We start from the raw sequence: 18,194 nt of genomic DNA on the forward strand, positions 1-18,194 counted from the left end.
TTCAATGTATTAATCGTTATTGTATTATTTATATAATTTTATTTTATAATTTATCGAGTACAATTGTTATTTTATTTATAACATAGAATAGGCTACAAGAGATTTTTATTTATTTATTTATAGAATGGCATAGAATAGTATAAAATATATATATTTTTTTAATTTGTTTATAGAACAGAATAGAATAGAATAGAATAGAATAGAAGAGTCTATCTGACAGAGCATAATAACTCCTGAGCAGCGGTGGTGTGATGTGAGTTGAGCTCCAGGCTGGTGACCAATGGGATGAGGCTGTCTTGTCATCCAGCAGCAGCAGCAGCAGACCCAGTCCTGTGTGTGTGTGAGTGTGTGTGTTTGTGTATGTGTGTATGAGTGTGTGTGTGTGTGTTGGTGTTGTAGCCTAACGTTACAGCGGGGGAATCTGGACACCCTCTCTGAATTGAATAGGACCCTCTGCAGACAGGCCGTGCTGTTCGCCCCTCTCAATGTGCTTTCTACCAAATGGAAGCAGAGGTGTTGAACCCCCAGATGATGGCAGACGTAAATGGCAACAGTAAAATCGCCAACGCGGAGCTGGAGGTGATAAAGCTTCAGGAATTGGTCAGAAAATTGGAGAAGCAAAACGAACAATTGCGGACGAGAGCGAACGCTGTAAACAATTGCTCCAACGGCCCTCATCTCCAGACCTCGCTGTCGTGTCTGCACGGGGGTACGGCGTGTTCGGCTGAGCATTTCTCCGGGAATTACGGCGTTTTGAGTCCGTCACAGTCGCATCCGTGTGCCCTTGGACTATATGGCTCAACGGAGGAACCGTTCGCCTATTTTCAGCCGAGCTCGGTGTCTCCTGATGCTGCCGGGGAGGACAGCGGCGCCGCTGGACCCACTGTTTTGGACGAGGTTGATATTTTAGACCTGAACGCCGTGCTGCCGGTCGGAGAGCCTGATAGCTGGTAACTGCTGTTCTGTTTTAATGAACCACTTCCTAGCAGTCATATATCCATGTCTTTCACTGTGTGTATACATTTGAAAATCATTGTCCCGTCACTCCCGTGTGTATCCTCCGGCCCATTTAGATGCTAGGCTACAAAGACTATATATCAACTACAGTTTTGAAACAAATATGTGCAATGTGTAGCTCTATCATGCACATATAACCTGGCCTGTATCCAAATCCCCCTCTTATTGATCACTTTATTGATTCCTCTATTATAGTTGTGGAGTGTTATGCATCCATTGGCATGCAGGGTGATTTCTTACAGGAGGAAAAAGACCAAAATAGATGTTACACAGGTTTTGGCCATCCCAGAAGGCACCATGAAACCGAATGCAGTCTGTTTATTCACACTATCAGGCAAAACAAACCTGCAGCCCATGATCAAACAGCCAGGCTTTGTGTGATGTGTTTTAGCCCCAGGCTGAACTACATTGAGGCTCTGTATCTGCTGAGTTAGGCAGCTCATACTGACATGCTGACTGCTGAACCATTTCCAGCTCCACGTATCTGTATGTGATGATGTGGAAAATGTAGCACACTCAGTGCAGCGTTTATGGTGTCCAGCATTCACCCGCTGATATCTTCTCACTCCATTTAGCAGAACTAATCGGTTCCGAGTCTGTTTAACACCATGACCTAGTTACCACACGAAAGGTTAGTTCTTCTGTATTCTCAGCCTCCTACTTCAAGACACAGACACAGAGGTGGCAAGTCATTCTCCAGTGATTCATTTTGGTTCAAGTTAGCACTCTTATCTCTCTAATATTGCATAGTCACACACACCTATGTTTGCATCACAGCTCTTGTTTAAGAATTTCTTTAAGATTTATCACATAATCTTCTCATTGTAAATAAAATACAGAATCAGGCAGCATCCTCTTCACTCAGTGGTCAGATGGGCTTGGTTGGTAACAAGCAGCCAATATAATGGGGCTCTAATTTCCAGAGGTGATGTGCTCGTTCATCTTGTCTCAGCGTTTACTCGATGCGTCCCGTGAAGAGCTGGACGTGGTTTTGTCTGGCAGAGGCCCAGGGATCTATATAAGGAGTGTAGGTCACACTACGCACAGCTTTATTCACAGCTGCCAGAGCGAAGGGTTTCCAGGTGAGGAAAGTAATATGCGGTAGCAGACCCTCCTGTGTCTCGCAATAACAGAGACTCACACCCTATATATCACTGCATCGAATCAACACTTTCATTTTCATTTTACCCCATTGGTTTCATAGCTTCTGGGGTCGCCAATAAAATGGAAATGACTCTTTAAAGACATTGTGAACCTTTAAGGGCATATTGGCTTTGCGTGGATGTAAAAAAAAAAGAACAAAATCACTCCCTTCACACAGCCATGAGTTTTGCTTTGCTGTAAAGTGGCCCTGCCTGACTGGGTTATTGGGCTGAGAAATATTACCACTGTGAAACGCATCACATGGTCCAAGCCTCAAGGTCTTCAGCTGTTCTGTGTGGTTTCATATAGACGCAGATTGTTCCACAAACAAATATAATCCAGTTTATTTGCTGTGCTGTGTTCCAGGTTGTATGTGAGTCCCAGAGCCAAGCTACAGGGCGAGAGCGTCCTCAGCCCTCTGCAGTGGTGCAGGCAGGTACTGGACCACCCGGGGCCCGAGGTGGAGCTGGCCAAGAGGACCCTCTGTCACAGACTGGACCAAGGTAGCGCACATGTAACCAACCTGATTAACCGCCGTCATCTGTGGCCACATCTGGACATCTGTCTCTCTGGCTCACTGACATGTGATCATAAGCTGCAACGCACTTCGCACAAGTTGTCTCCGCGTGCGAACAGGATTTGCATGTCATTTACTGAGCCATGGGAAAGTATTTCATTTCACACGGCTCAAGCAGGCCCAAAAGCAAACCGTTTATAACACTCTCTTTAGGTTTATGGGTTGAGTATCTCAAGCCACTTCCCGCAGAGTGTTTGTTTCTGTGGCAAGTTGGGAGTTGGGAAGACTCCCACGTACACATATTAGTCTCTATCGCCAGGCTAGTTAGGAGCAATTTAGGGATTTGAGAAAAACAATTCCATTTGGAGGAGGCCATGCTGTGCTAGTAGGGATGGCATCCCACTGTGTTAAGTGGAAGACAGTGTAGAACAGAGAGGATTACAAAGAACGCTATCCTCCTCCTCCTTCGGTCAAATTATCACTTTCATTTCCTTGTGACCATCTGCACGGATCCAAATATTCATAGATCTCCATTTGCAACTTTTTAAAGGCATTTTATTTAAAAAAAACAAGCATAAGTCAAGTGAAGATATTTTCCTCATGGCACCGTCTGAAGTCTGAAGTGCATTTTGAAATAGTAAACATAAATGTAGCTGAAGCCTTAAAAAGAAAACATTTGCTGCTGCTCCCAGTATTCAGATTGGGTGCTCAAGTTTTGCAGCCATACAAGTGAATATGGTTTCCATAGAAACCATACTTACATTAACCAGCTTTTGAAGCAGATTTGTTCAGCACTCATCGCTTTAGGAGCCTGTACAAGAGACTCTTGTACTGTGAAAGCACATATGTGTGCAACCATGGGTGTGTGTGTGTGTGTGTGTGTGTGTATACTGTATGTCTGTGTGTTTCTATGTGTCTGTGTGTACTTTGATTTTGTAATTCAAATGGGTTTTCTGAGATCAATTATTTTCATATCAATTATTCTGTGTGGACCTGTTGTGTCCACACTGGGGTTGAATAATGTATGTGTGTGTGTGTTTGTGTCTGTCAGTGTGGCTGTGGATGTGTGTGTGTGTGTGTGTGTGTGTGTGTGTGTGTGTGTGTGTGTCTGTGTCTGTGTGTGTGTGTCTGTGTGTGTGTGTGTGTGTGTGTGTGTCTGTGTGTGTGTGTGTGTGTGTGTGTGATTGAGTGTCCTCTTCTTTTTCTAAAGCTGGATTCAGTGAAGGTTGGCTCTCCTCCTCTGGGTCATGAATACATCCTTGTCTCTGAGCCTCAGTAGCTGTTGTTTTTGTAACTTGCTGTGAATGCTAGTTTTATCCAGTAGTGGTTGGGCCTAATTGTGTCAGGAATGCCAAATGCCCTGCTCTGTCAGGCGTGTGCCTCTCTGACTACCAATCAATGGGGGTAAACTCAGTGTTAATATATTGAACAAACATCATCTCATGTCACCCAATTTAACTCACTGCTAATCATAATGAACAAGCATAAAAAACTGAACAAAAAAATCCGATTTTAAGTTTTTGAGCATGCAGTATAAACGTAACCTGTACGTCCCAAAGCAGCCCACAGTAGATCTAATTCTGATTTTGGGAAAGGGATGTAGCCTACATGCACAATCCCTGCTTATCCTAAGATCCCCTCCCAAAAAGCTGTAGTTTAACCCAATAAGCTGCAGTGGTAAGCTAAACCTCGTCTTACTGTATCAGCCCCTCTGATCCAAGCTGTGCTTTGAACCAATCATTTAGAACATCAATACTGATCTGTAAGAAGCAGATTAACATTTGGCCAGATTGTGTTAAAAAATAATCAATGTACTGTATGTGTGTGTGAGTTTGGGTGTGTGTGTGTGTGTGTGCTACAAGGTAAAGCCCTCTGACTAACGTGTCCTTCGCTGCATTCTTGTCTCTAGCCAAGCGGTGGAGAGGAGTTTCCTCCGTCCGTCCGTACAGCTGCATAGAGGGGCTCTCCACCCTCAGCTGCCCCATCCTGCCTTACACTAAATCTGCTGCACTAACCGAGTCCCCAGGTAACAACACAGACAGATACTACACATGCATCTAACTCTGCTAACCACACAGATATCACTGCAGCTTCTGATAGGTATCTGAGGATAATTTATAGATTTGTAAGGTTGTGCATTTATCTAATGAACATGCAGCTACATGCTTAAGGATCAAATTACTGAACGCACCTATAATCAATTTTGCGGGTACACTGGGGGTGACCTTGAGTCAAGTCAATCATTATCTGTAGATCAGATATCTTAGGACAGCTGTCTGTTTTGTTTCACACATAGCAAATGGAGTAAAATGAGACCGCTAATGCATTGGTGTGATCTTTGTAAGAGAGAAAATGCTGCTTGTCTTTGCATTTGTGTGCTCTTTGGAAAATGCAAGGTTGCATTGCAGGCGAGATGATGCATTGCAAAGCAGAGATAGAAGGAAGGCATTTTACTGCTCAGTGTTACACCAACAGCATCAGAGCTATGAACTGCAACTTGGTAAATGCATTTTATACAGTTGTTGTGATCTAAATCAGATAAATCAGATCGTCTAATCTGTTATGGTAATGTGATTTCAAAAAGTGTTTGGACAGCTGCAAATGTTTAGTTTTGGATGTGAAATGACAGAGTGACTCCATACTGCACCAGTGTAATTTATAGCCAAGTGTAGTCCACAGCTGCAAATGCATAAATGAGTGGAAGAGTGCCTGAAATGTCAAGAGTCTGATGGGGTTTATGAGATCTAGGCTTATATTTTGACTAGTTATTACTACCTATGACTACTTTATGACTACTTTGACTACAAACTAGAATGACTACTTTAGAGAATATAATCTTAATCTCTCCCAAATACATTTAGCATCCTGACATAGGGAAACCATGTACAAAAAGACTTTCTTGAACTCCTAATTTGGCTTACTGTACTTGAACCTCATAGTCATTGTGTCATTTCACATCCAAAGTAATAAGAGTACAGAGCCAAAGCATCTGTCGCTTCCCAAATACTTTTGGAGCTCGCTGCATAAACATAACCTAGATTCTAAAACAACCTGTTACTTGCAAATTACAATCAGATTACAGCAAATCAGAAAAGCTTGCAGTGAAGAGATTATAAGGTCGTACCCTCAGACAGCTGGACAAGCTCAAACTCAAACAAAATATGGAAGCTCCTTCTGCACGTTCAGCCATATTTTAGATTGACACATGTCATTCAGTGCAGGTTCTTGTTTGATTTGCATGTTAGGCCGGTCCTTTCTGACTTAACCCCGTCTCTCTTTTGCCATGTCTCTCTCCCTCCAAGCTCCATTCCCGTCATCCAGTCATTCCCTCCTCCAGCAGACTCTCCCAGCGAGGGCCAGCTGCGGCCTGAGCGACAGAACTCCCACCTTCCTATCTAACTCCACACTCCACAGTAAGACCCACACTGATAATCTGTCTCATTGCTGCAGTTTCATCCAGTGTGAGTCACAACACTAACAGCGCTCCGTAATGATAATATATGATTGTTTTTTACCCATATTAGGTTCACATCCTTTGTGCATGAGTGCCTGTTACACATCCATATATTCCATGTTGGTGCAGTTTCTCCTGTTGTGTTTTTTCCTTGGCTATATTTATTGTCCTAGTCAGAGAGATGCGCCTCTCCTGTGTGTTTTTAGATGTGGGTCGCAGGCATGCAGCGATCAGCCCCCAGTCCTCTTTGGACAGTGAGGTGGGTGTGTCAGAGCTGGAGGATGACTCCATCTCCATGAGCTACAAACTGCAGGACATGACAGACGTGCAGGTCATGGCACGACTACAGGAGGAGAGTGAGTCAGCTATCAAACTGTCCTTTAGTAGCTATCTACTGTGTTAAGTGTTGCTGCACAAGAAAAGGATTTTTTTTAAATATTGAACTAGATGGAGGTATTGTTTTGAACCAGTAATAGTGAATGAAATTCAGCCAACATGCATAATAAAAAAGATAACCTATAGCATCTGAAGATAGTGGGGCATGCTACACGTGCAATGGCTGGAAATTGATTACACTACTACATTTTAGTTGCATGCCTAAAACTAAAGATCAGCGTTTGACCTTTGAACAATTGGACTTGAACTGGCAGTGATATCTGCGAGTGTGTAGTTTAATTATGCAGGAGATTTGAGGAAAAACATTTGCGTATCAATTATTCTGCATGGGTCTGGTCTATCCACTCAGGAGTTGAATAATGGATGAGGGGTGCCTCCAAAGGGAAATGTATCATGCGTACGAGGTTCGGGGTCACTTTGCTCTCAGACAAACGCCGTCGTTTTTCACCCATTAGGTCTCCGACAGGACTATGCCTCTACCTCAGCCACAGCCAGCCGCCGCAGCTCCAGCTTCTCCATACACTCCCTCAGGCGCAGTGAGATGGATCTGGAGGAGGAGGATGAGGACGACGAGGGGTACGACCAGCTCCCGCCTCCCCAGCCTCGGCTGTTCCGCACCGGCTCTATGCAGCGGGGCAGCCTGCCCCACTCTCATACCTTCTCCAGTATCAGAGACTGCAGACGCAGCCCCTCCACCCCTCAGTACTCGCTCAGTGGGCTCTCCCAGTACGCTGGACCCTCCAGCCTGACCACAGAAACACACACAGGATACAGGAATAGCACAGGTGAGTATGGAGTTGAGAATATAATGAATTATTTGTTCCTTTGCAGTTGTAAGATCACTAGCTAGCCTCGTGTTTTTTGTTTTTTTTTGTTCTTTGAAATGATGTGATTTTTTCAGCACAATGGATATGAATGGCCCATTTCAGACTGCACAAAGTTAAGCATCTTTACTGATGTGCCCACATTTGAAATGTCCCTGATTTCTGAACCAGACAGTTTCTGTATGTGCCAAGAAGGATTTAAGGAGTGCCCTTGGTTTTAAAGAGCATCCTCAGTTAGGGTCAGTATGCTGGTTTACACTGCCCCACCGCTCTCATGGATTGTGCATGCCTTCGTTTATTTGCATTGAGTAATTTTTTCTGTACATTTAACCGAACTGTCACTTAATGTTAAAAAATGAGAGAGGGGTAAGGAGAACACATTCCTGGCTTGTTGAGGTGCTGCCCACAGTGGAACATGAGTTGAATCATAAGAAGTTTCCACACACTCATAGCCTTGACGTAAATATATAGTTTTGAAAAAAGCCTGACAAAGATGTGTGTCAAAACCTTTGTCAACCTTTGTCAAACCTGTTGTTTGACCTAAATAAAGTATATGCATTGAGGCTAAGACTGTACAATGGTCAAAGTCTAAAACAATAGTGACAAAAAACATCCTAAATGAAACTGAAATATTGCTCACTTGGTTGGTTCTCATGTTTTTATGATGCCTATACATAAAAAAAACTTTTGGAGAGAGCTGGAAACCAAACTGATGATGAATTTGATTTTAAACATTTGTATTGCCTTGCGATTGTTGCACTTGTTACACATATTAGATCTGTTTACATGTTGTATAATGAATCATCCATTGAGTTTGTAGAATGAATCTCCCATCTGAAACATAATGTTAGATTGCATTCAAGCGTGAGACAACACAATCTTGTTGAGATGATAAGCTGTGGTCTATGACAGATTTCACTTTCACGGTGAGAGGCAGACCATGTTAGGATTTTTTTTTCCATATTACGGCTTTCATATGCTTTGCACTCTCAAGTCCAATGTCAGAATGCCTGATGTTGGAAATGTGAAAAAGGACCTAAGCCCCTACACGGAGTGCTTAGGTGAACGTCTGAAAAGTGCCTGACCTGCTTTGTTGATATGGTTGCATAGACAAGCTAAGAAGAAGCATGCCCAACCTGATCCGAGCTCCCAGCATGCCTAGTGTTCCCAGTATTCCAAGCCTGGCTTCCCCCGTCAACCCCTCACACGGCCCCTCCTCCTTGCCAATGATGTCCTCCCTCCGGAACAGCCAGAGCTTTGACTCGTCCAATGGGCTTGCACGACTCCAGTCCTCCAGTAAGACACTTGTCCTCATGCTTTTGAATTAATGAATCCCACATACCTTCTTTTTATTCTGCAGTGAATGTAGCACACTGTAGCAAGTTTTCTGAAGGCATGTAGATTTCACTGGCATCACTTACAGTACTGTCACTCACACTGAAGTCACTTTCAGCAGTCAGCAAAGTCAGACTCTCCAAACCTTCTCTCGCTCTGTCCTGTGTTCCAGTTCCTTCCCCAGGCCAGCTCAGTCAGCGGGTGCAGAGTGTGGGGAACTTCCCCACCATGCCCCGACACCCTCTCAAAGCCACTGCCTACGTCAGCCCCACGGTCCAGCAAGGCCCCCCCTCCACCGCTCTGTCCTCCTCTGTCAGTCTACACTCCATCCCCAGCAGTGGTGCACTGCCCCAGCCCCTCAAACCCAGCAGCACTTCGGTACCGCAGCCCCTAAAAGCCTCCGCCACCCAACCCGCTGTCCCCCGCAGCTCCCTACCTCGCCCAGCTTCCTTTGTAGGGTCCAGTGGGACTCCGCGTCCCAGCAAAATCGCCCAGCCCACACGCAGGTAAGGACCAGTATGCTGACTCAATATGAGCTAGTCTAATGGCGTTGAAACATGGTATATATATCATATACTACATCATGCCTATGGGTAATTTAGAGTCTTCAATTCACCTGACCTGCATGTCTTCGGACTTTTGGATTAGTAGCGCTGACTATAACATCCTCATAACGTCATGGTGCAGTTATTCACTAATATCCCAACCTTTTTCTTAACCCCCATAGTTTACTGACTCCCCCAAAGAGCCTGGCTGCCCTGAGCGCCCTGCGGGACGGCAGCTGGAAAGATGGCTGCTACTGAACCAAGCTAAAATGGAAGGCCAAGAGGTGTACAGGGTAACGCCGCATGGGACCCAACTGATTAAAGATTTTGCTGTCAGAAGGGCCCAGTCTTGGGCTGTGACCCAAGAGAGAGTGACTGTTAACATGTGGAAGCACTGTTCTTTACTAGAAGACATAGTAGAGACTGAGAGCAGTATGGGTCCAGCAGGCTGGATCTTTACCTTACTACAACCTGGCAATATGCTGATAATCAATTGTTTGATATGAATTGGATCCTCTTTGATATGGGCTTTTTTGATTTGGCATTGTGGATAGTTAATGCTTTCATTCAGTAGAATGGAAATCCATCTCCAGCTGAAAGATAAGAAAAACTATAGCCTAATGCTTTTGTATGAGTATATGCTCATAATGATTTCCTATGACATCATTTCACCATGATTAATTTCTGTCAGTTAAGATTGTGGTGTCAAATATACTGAAATTGGAAGTTTTGTTACATTTTGTGCCTGTTATAAAGTAGTGGAATTCATGTCAGTTATATTTATTGTTTGGGAACTTACCGCACTTTTTATCAGAATTATCATTAACACATCTAAATAAATTATCTGCTTTGTTTGTTTCTTAAGGAAGGATGACATTCAGTAACTTAAAACGCAACTCTACACACATGATCTTTTGGCTAGTTTCTTTTCATTACTGTTTACATGACAGCCAAGAACTTTAATGTTCTTTGATGAACATTAGCGCTGCAATGATCTTGCACATAGAGCTCTGATGCTTTTTATGGATGACAAGAATTTGAAGAGGAAGTGCATTTTTAAAGTGAATAAAAAAAAGCTTTTCAAAGTATTGTTTTTATCACTCCACTTTTTCTAGAACACAATAAAAAGAATCAATTCATTTGATCTTACTTATTGATAATTTTCTAGAAGCTCTCTCATCAAATCAATGAAGCCTACTCAGTTTATCCTTCTGAGGATTTATACCAACAATCAACTGTAGATGGTATTGTTATGCACAACATGCACTATAACACAAGCTGACAGTATTAGGGGTCTTCTTTCTTTCTTTTTCTCTGCTAAAAGTGTCTGCGGCTCAGAAACCGCAAGTCCCAAGTCAACAATCATATTTGGCAGCTATCGCCCCCCACTACTCAGGCAAGTAGAAGGTGGAAGTAAAGTAGTTTTTATGTGTAGTTGAACATTTTTGAATATTTTCTTAAATCAGAAATTTTACTTGTACTTATGTTTGACTGAAGTATTGTACTTTGCTGTTTTTGATAACACCTCCATTACAGAGTACAGATGTTTAGTTTCTCCGTAAGCATCAGAAACTGGCCAGTCAGCCAAGAAGAGAAGAGTAATCTGGCATTATTTTGTATTTTTTTTCCAATTAATTATTTTTACTCTTAACTCTCTTTACTCTCATTTTAACTTGAGTTGTTTTTTACAGCAGTAATCTTACCTCGACTTCAGTAACATCTCAGCAAAGTAACAGCATTTATACTTGAGTGGGACATGTTGGTGCTTTTTCCACCTTGGGTGTAGCTACTTCTTAAATCCATTAGATGGAGCCAGAGAGTTGCCTTTACTTGGTGCTGAGCTGTTCAACAAACCCAAAGAGATCCATAGAGGAGCCAACTCCAGTCACTGCAAGGCAGTTTTCTAGTGTCATTGCATGTGGGCAGCCATTGTAGAGAGAAGTAGTCTAATTCCTTCTTCTTTGGTGTTTAAAAGCATGCTAAGCCTACAGTAACCATTTCCCACCCTGCTGTGCTAAACTGTAATGGGCTTTTTCATTCTGAAGAAACACCACATGATGCCAATGGAGTTGAAACACTTGAGGAAACCTAAATAGAAGTAGGCTAGTGTTTGTAGAAAGGGATACCATTTTACAGAATTCACCACACTCTCAACAATACAATGAAGGTGAGTTGTATGGGTGTACATGATGAGTTGTATGGGTGAATATTTCTGTATTGATATTTGATAGGTCATTCATAGATCCACTTATTGAATTAGTGAGTTACATCTATACAGATACACAGCACACCCATGCCTCTTTGGTAGCAGGGGGTCTTACTCTGAGAATTATTAGCTCCATGAAAGCCCCTGAAGCTGAAGTGACTAATCTTTAACAGGACAGTATGTTGATGTTGAATCTCCCAGGTAACGCTGAATCCACACTCATTTTCCAACCTAAGGGAATACCTCAGGGTAAGTAGCCTAACTAATATCTCTCCCCTGCTATTTGATATTTTGGACCATAAATGTGCATACATGAAAAACAGCAATCACTGTGATATATGGAGAGAAGAATAGTTTAAAATATGTCAAATTGTCTTTATTTAGACAGTTAAGCAGAGTGTGACCAGAGCTACTGATTTGTGGAATTTGAGATAATGCCTAATAAAGCACAAGAGGTATGTATGTCTGTTTTTTTCACAATTTTATTTTAATGTATTTTCAAGATATTTATTTAAATGCTTCATCACAAACTGTGTGCTTTTGCATGCCATCATGGTTTTCTAGGATGCTGTAATCAACCTGAAGACAGTGCAGGAGATTTCCAGGCAGCTTGGTTTTGAGTGGACAGTTTTGGCCTATGAGCTTGGCTTCACCAGAACCGAGATCGGACAGTTCCACACCAAATCCTCAGAGAAGAGAGTCCAGGCCAGGAACATGTTGGAAAGCTGGTATATGATGTGTGTTTGTGTGTGTGTGTATGTGTGTGTGTGTGTGTGTGTGTGTGTGTATTTGCATAGTAGCAGCAAGATTTAGTGTATGAATAGATTGTACTGCAATGTCAGGTAAATGAAATAGGAATCTCATATTGAGAAAGAATAAAGGAGGTGTCTCACAGGTGGCATGGTCAGGAGAAATATATAGACCTGGGCACAACATGATGCTCTTATATTTGATACTTTAACTATGTACATAAAGCTGGTCGTCCCCTGAATTAACATCAGTAGAATATCTCTCTAGTAATGTTTGCTCCACTTCTACCTCTCAAACTGACAAGAATGGATAATTATATGTAATCGTTACACTCAATATAGATTCAAATAGGGTGCACAGGACTTCCAAAATAATCAGTTATCACACAGAAAAATAAAGGTGCAAACTGGAACCGAAAATGGTTCGTCGGAGTGATGCCATAGAAGAACCATTACTGGTTCCACAAAGAACCTTTCAAGAACCATTTAAAAGGCTTCTTAATTCTTAGTTATTAGATTGTGTGTGATGGCATATAAACAAAAACACAATGCAGGTCTCTAAGCAAAGGAGAGCAGAAATGGTTCTTTAAAGAACCTTGGTCTGATAGGTTCTGTTACTGCGTTCCCTTGGGCTTTTTACCTGCAGTTTATCTGCGATACTACTCTTTCTACACACTCCCTCACTCTTATTCTGACCCCCTCTCTTTTCCCAACCCCTCTCACCATATCTATTCTTTCCTCTCCTCCGTTTCCCCACCTTGGTCTCATATCTCTCTCACCTGTCCGTCTCTGTCCACAGGTACGAGAGGTCGTGGGACAAGCCCAATAAGACCAAGCTGCTGCAGGACGGGCTGGAGCGGGCGGGCAGGCGGGACCTGGCCGAGAGGCTGCGCTGCCTCCACTGGGGCCACCAGAAGCTGAGCCGCCGGGTCGAGCTGCCCTCCGCCTTCCCCTTCCTCATCACTGTCCACAAGACCATCCGCAACCAAGACGGGTTACGCAGGATCAACGACCTCAACCGCAAATACACCTGAGAGTATTCACACAGGCCTATATACACACAGAAGCATGCACACAGTACATATGGGCATGCTGGCTGTAGCAGTGTTTCAATACTTCTTACTTCACAAGCATATACAGTAGGCTGCACAGCACACTCTGGACCTTTTTCACAGCCTTTGTCAAGGCCCTCAGTATCAGTGATCTGAAATAAATGCAGCAGGGAATGTCACTGCAGACACAAATGATGAGAATGGACCTTGTATATATTCAACAACCCCTGATGTCTCATACTCTGATGTCTTTAAGCTTTGCATTAAAGATGAAAATCAAGTTTTTAAAACCCATCCTGATTTATCATTTTAATGTGATATTATTTGAATTAAATAGATAGACAGACAGACAGACAGACAGACAGACAGACAGACAGATAGATAGATTTGTTCAGATACATTCTCAGTTCTCAGTAGGCTATAGTAGAAAATTAGCATATTACAGAGTCATGGTCATTTGGGTCAACAAAGAGCCTTAATCCTAGGCAAGATGAAGCTGTTAAGTCTCTCAAGAAACTGAATTTCAATATTGAAAGCAATTTATTCTTATTTGTCTATTCAGTTGGAGCATTTGGAGAGCAACTTGGGTATGTTTCAACATGTGATATATAATTCAACATATTAAAATTGCACTTAATAATTTGTATATCTACTGCAAGCTTACGTTTTCCTGTATATTGTTTAGGTTTAGAGTGTGATACTGCATATAACCACTTGGCTTGTTGATCCACTGATGCTTCAAAATAAAAACATCTTACAAACCTGATCAACCAAACTTAATTCCTTCCCGGTACACGCAACCTATCAGAGACATATGCGACCAGTCCATTCTTAGCAAGGTTGTGTGAGCGAGCAGTGGACTATGCCTGGAAGTGAGTTGATTTTGCCTTCAAAATAAAAGCGTAATTTTTTTTCACTTTGGAGAAAAGGCAGTACTTAAGTATTGGGGAGTATAAAACATTAACAACGGCTTCCAAATCCTTAGGGAGCCATTATATTGAATATAGAGTGAAACTACTGTGTGTTACACAAAAACGTTACAATATGTTCGTCAATAAGGCTTTTATCTTGAAAACTTTCGAGCGGAAATTATGCTTTCTACTCTGGCTGGCTTGACACTGATATTTGAAGAGCTCCTTGGCTGGCTGTTATGCAGAAGACATATATGAGCTATGACTAGAAGATCAGAGAAAATTGACCCAACTGGTACAGTGACTCTTGACGTACACTCTGTGTCTCATCTAGTATGATATAGACTCAACATTATGATCACTCGGAGACACAACACAGCTGGCTCGCATGCATACGGGTGACCGTCCACCTACCAAGCCACTGCTAATCTATTTTCCACACAGCATATGTTTGTTTTTCATTCATAAGCGGATGTGCCATTACAAGCCCACGGGCATTTTCACGTTATCACTGAGTAACGGTATCCGCATGTCAGCCATTTATTTACAAGATTTACCGACGTAACGTGGCGAATCGCTCACCGGAGAAGCTGCATCAATGGCTTCGGCACTGAGCTGCTTCAGTGGTCCCGAGGAACTGGAGGACGTGAACCATGCGCGGGGCTTGGTGAAGGAGCTGAAACTGCTGTACGACTCTCGGCTCCTCGGGGACGTTACTATCGGAGTGGAGGGCGACGAGTCCCTGGACCACAGCGCCCAGTCGGCCAAAGGTGACATTGACAAACTTTTCCTGTGTAACCGCAACATCCTCGCCGCTGCCAGCCCGTACTTCAAAAGCATGTTCACCGGCGGATTGAATGAGAGCGTGCAGGAGAGAGTCATCATCCGTGGCGTTGACGCCGAGTCCATGTCTGTGATCATAGACTACTGTTACACTGGCAAAGTTACCATCACGGAGAGCAACGTCCAGAGGCTTTACGCTGCTGCCAATATGCTGCAACTTGAGTACATCAGGCAAGCTTGCTCCAGTTTTATGACCAGGAGGCTGGACCTCTCCAACTGCGTGGGAATTCTGAAATTTGCAGACACATATGACAATCCTGAATTGAAGGAGAATGCACAAGCTTTCATAGCCAGGAACTTTTGCCAGCTTTCCAATGGGAGGGAGCTGTGTGAGCTGGACTTGGTGCAGTTGAAGGAGTTGCTGTCTCTAGACACCTTGGATGTAGACTGTGAAAGGAATGTGTGCTCAGCTGCTTTACAGTGGATAGAGGCTAATGTGCCAGAGGAAACTGAGGATGCGTTACAGGTGTTGAGATGTGTGCGTTGGAACCTGTTTACAGAGAACGACAAGGCTTACCTGGAGGGTCTCATGGCAAGGCCTGTCATTGAGAAATACCTCGCATGTTTCTTCGACAGGTCTGCGGAGGGAAGCTGCGGATTGTCTGCAAAAGTGGACGTACCAAAACACAGGATAGGTGTGAGTGCAAAAGAAATGATCCTCTTCTTTGGCCTACCCAATGACAACATCATGTGCTGCGACCCTTACTCAGAGGACCTCTACTTCATGGCTCCCCCTCTTGTCGACCTCAGCTGTCAGGATTACAAGCGCTCCACCATGGAGTCCTTAATCGCCTGTGCCACACCTGAAAACAACCTGTATCTCGCCTCCCACCTCTCCAAGCACTTCTGGCTGTACAACCCTGTGCTGAACAGCTGGCAGGAACTGGCAGAGAGGCCGCTGGGGAGGATACACTCTGGGATGGGTTATCTCAACGGCCATGTGTACCTCCTGGGAGGGAGGAACCCAGTGACAGACGCCAGGCTGAAGGAGGTAGAGTGCTACAGCGTCCAGAGGAACCAGTGGACGTTTGTGGCCCCTCTGCCTCACTCTCTGGGCAAGATGCAGGTGGTGGCGCTGAACGACCAGCTCTATGTGGTGAACAAAAGGAGAATGCTTTGCTACGATCCCAAGAGGAACCGCTGGCGCCACTGCGGCTCCCTGAGAAGAGACAAGCTGCACAAAGCCTGCGTGTTCCAGGACCAGATCATTTGCGTGTGCGATATCCCGGTGGTGAAGGCCTACAGCCCCACCAGGGGGGAGTGGCGGAGGCTGGGTGACATTCCTATCGACAGTCGCGCCTTAAACTACCAGGTGATTCAGCACAACGACAAGCTGCTCCTGCTCACCCAGACCTTACTGCAGCACAACAAGAACAGGGTCCTCATCCATGAATATGACCCAGCCAGGGACAACTGGAAGAACGTCATGGCGGTGTATGTGTCCTCCTTGGGGCCCGTGTGCGTTTCGACACGCGTGTACCCGGCGTGCTTGGGCTCCGCTCACAGCTTCTCTACAGAGGAGGACGATGACAGCGGCTCCAGCGCCGACTGGGACTTTGATGGGCTGACAGACGCAGACTCAGACTCCGGGAGCTCTAGTTCGTTCTCAGATGAGAATTGGTAGCGAACACTGTTATCATTGTGTCAAAGGAAAGTTTACCTTATTTATGATTTAATGAGTTTTCATGGGGTTCCGGATGCTAGGAGAGATTGCAGTGCTAGATTCAATTCAGTATTAAAACCCGTCAGTGGATCCAGAAGTTGAGTACCTTTACTTCATGGGAACAATTTCCTCTTGTGTCTCTCAGTCTCTCAGTGTCAGTTTGGCTAATGATCATTTACACAAGAGTTGATGGAAATGAACAGAGCCAGTTTCATTTATTCTTGATGTCATCTTCTTTCACACTCTGACTGCTTTGCTGCCTCCATTTTCATTATGTCCCCACCAGACATGTTGTCATGGTGGCATCTGTGTGTGTCTGTCACAATAATAATACATGACAGAAACCTCATACTTACACCATAGGTTCCCCATATGGACTAGATGATCTGATTAGATTTTGGAGCACCTTGCTGCATACATTTGCATACTAATGAGGATAAAGTGATTTTCTTGAAACTACTATAACTCCTTAATGCTTTGAGATACAGAGTTCATATTGTGTCATGTGAAGACAAGTATGTTGACAGAAATATTTGCTTAATAATGCATTAATTTGCTGAATTAAGGACCTAATTGTATGTGGTTATGTTTAATATATCATGGTTATTATGGTGGTGGGACAGTAGGCAGCTCAAGTGCCTCTTGTTTATATCTAAAAACACAAGTGGTAATTTATATGTTTGCAGAGGCTATAAAATTTGCTGTCTTTTTATATGTTAAGACATCACACACAGCCAGTGTTGTGAAACCTACTGTGTGAAATGTAGAAGCCAATGTACTGTATGCTGACTCAGGTTAGGCTTCTGCAAAAGCCTGTATGCCATGATTGAAATGACTTCTTTTGAGAAGAAGTCAAATTTGGTTGAATTTATTAAGTGTTGTTTGAAGATAGTCGGTGAAAATACGATGTTGCTTATACTTGTATGGAATTATTTTATTGTATGTATGAATTCATTTTCTTATTCATTCGGTGTGTTGTTTTTTTTAACAGAACATTTATATTATATTCAGGAAACAAGAACCTTTACAAAGTGTTCACGTATTGTTTGTCCTAATGAGTCATTTTTAGGTGGAGAGCATCTTGGCTGCATGTAATTAAAGTATTGCAATGCTATTGCCCCCCGAAGTACCCACACATACATACACAGTACTCACTGTTTTCTATCTCTGTGGTAAATTTGACATGGTGGTGCATAGTAAAGATGTTACAGTATTATGTTTTGGTGTGTGTGTGTGTGTGTGTGTGTGTGTGTGTGTGTGTGTGTGTGTGTGTGGAGTGTGGGGGGTGGAGGGGTACTAACGGGACTAGCCTAGTCGTGAGGACGTGAGTTGTGTTTTTATAAATTGATAAAAGCTTATGCTCTAAGGCACAATTCAGTCTAAAGCAAGCTAGGCTGCTAATACACAGGGTCTGAATTGTAATGCCTTTTTTGTATGTGTCAAATAAACATGCATACGTCTGATGCAAATGCCTACTGTGTGGACTATCGTCTGTCTGGTCAGTGAAGCAGCATCCAGTGACATCTATTGGTGACCAAT

General features: G+C 43.4%; 3 protein-coding genes across 4 annotated transcripts; all 3 read left to right on the plus strand.

Annotated features, from left to right (window-relative positions):
* Positions 1-501: 501 nt before the first annotated feature.
* slain1a (SLAIN motif family, member 1a) lies at positions 502-9,489 on the plus strand. 2 transcript variants are annotated; one of them, XM_071525696.1, is made up of 9 exons: positions 502-950; positions 2,527-2,663; positions 4,587-4,703; positions 5,980-6,090; positions 6,338-6,487; positions 6,983-7,312; positions 8,462-8,647; positions 8,859-9,192; positions 9,414-9,489. In XM_071525696.1, exons 1-9 carry the CDS (start codon positions 502-504, stop codon positions 9,487-9,489), a joined length of 1,890 nt encoding a protein of 629 aa, XP_071381797.1. The 2 variants fall into 2 exon arrangements, with proteins under 2 accessions (XP_071381797.1, XP_071381798.1); XM_071525697.1 differs by lacking the exons at positions 502-950; positions 2,527-2,663; positions 4,587-4,703; positions 5,980-6,090; positions 6,983-7,312 and having other exon boundaries at positions 6,427-6,487.
* A 2,382-nt stretch (positions 9,490-11,871) lies between these two features.
* Positions 11,872-13,220, plus strand: LOC139649322 (p53-induced death domain-containing protein 1). The gene is made up of 3 exons (XM_071525687.1): positions 11,872-11,892; positions 12,002-12,165; positions 12,986-13,220. Exons 1-3 carry the CDS (start codon positions 11,872-11,874, stop codon positions 13,218-13,220), a joined length of 420 nt encoding a protein of 139 aa, XP_071381788.1.
* Positions 13,221-14,747: 1,527 nt separating this feature from the next.
* On the plus strand, positions 14,748-17,887 carry kbtbd7 (kelch repeat and BTB (POZ) domain containing 7). Its single transcript, XM_071525712.1, has one exon. It carries the CDS (start codon positions 14,748-14,750, stop codon positions 16,614-16,616), a length of 1,869 nt encoding a protein of 622 aa, XP_071381813.1. The 3' UTR covers positions 16,617-17,887.
* The last annotated feature ends 307 nt before the right edge of the window (positions 17,888-18,194 follow it).

This window comes from Centroberyx affinis, unplaced genomic scaffold (assembly GCF_046629955.1).
Source record: "Centroberyx affinis isolate AG114_WGS23_722 - 3 ecotype Tasmania unplaced genomic scaffold, CSIRO-AGI_Caff_v1 ptg001328l_1, whole genome shotgun sequence".
Lineage (NCBI taxonomy): Eukaryota > Metazoa > Chordata > Actinopteri > Beryciformes > Berycidae > Centroberyx > Centroberyx affinis.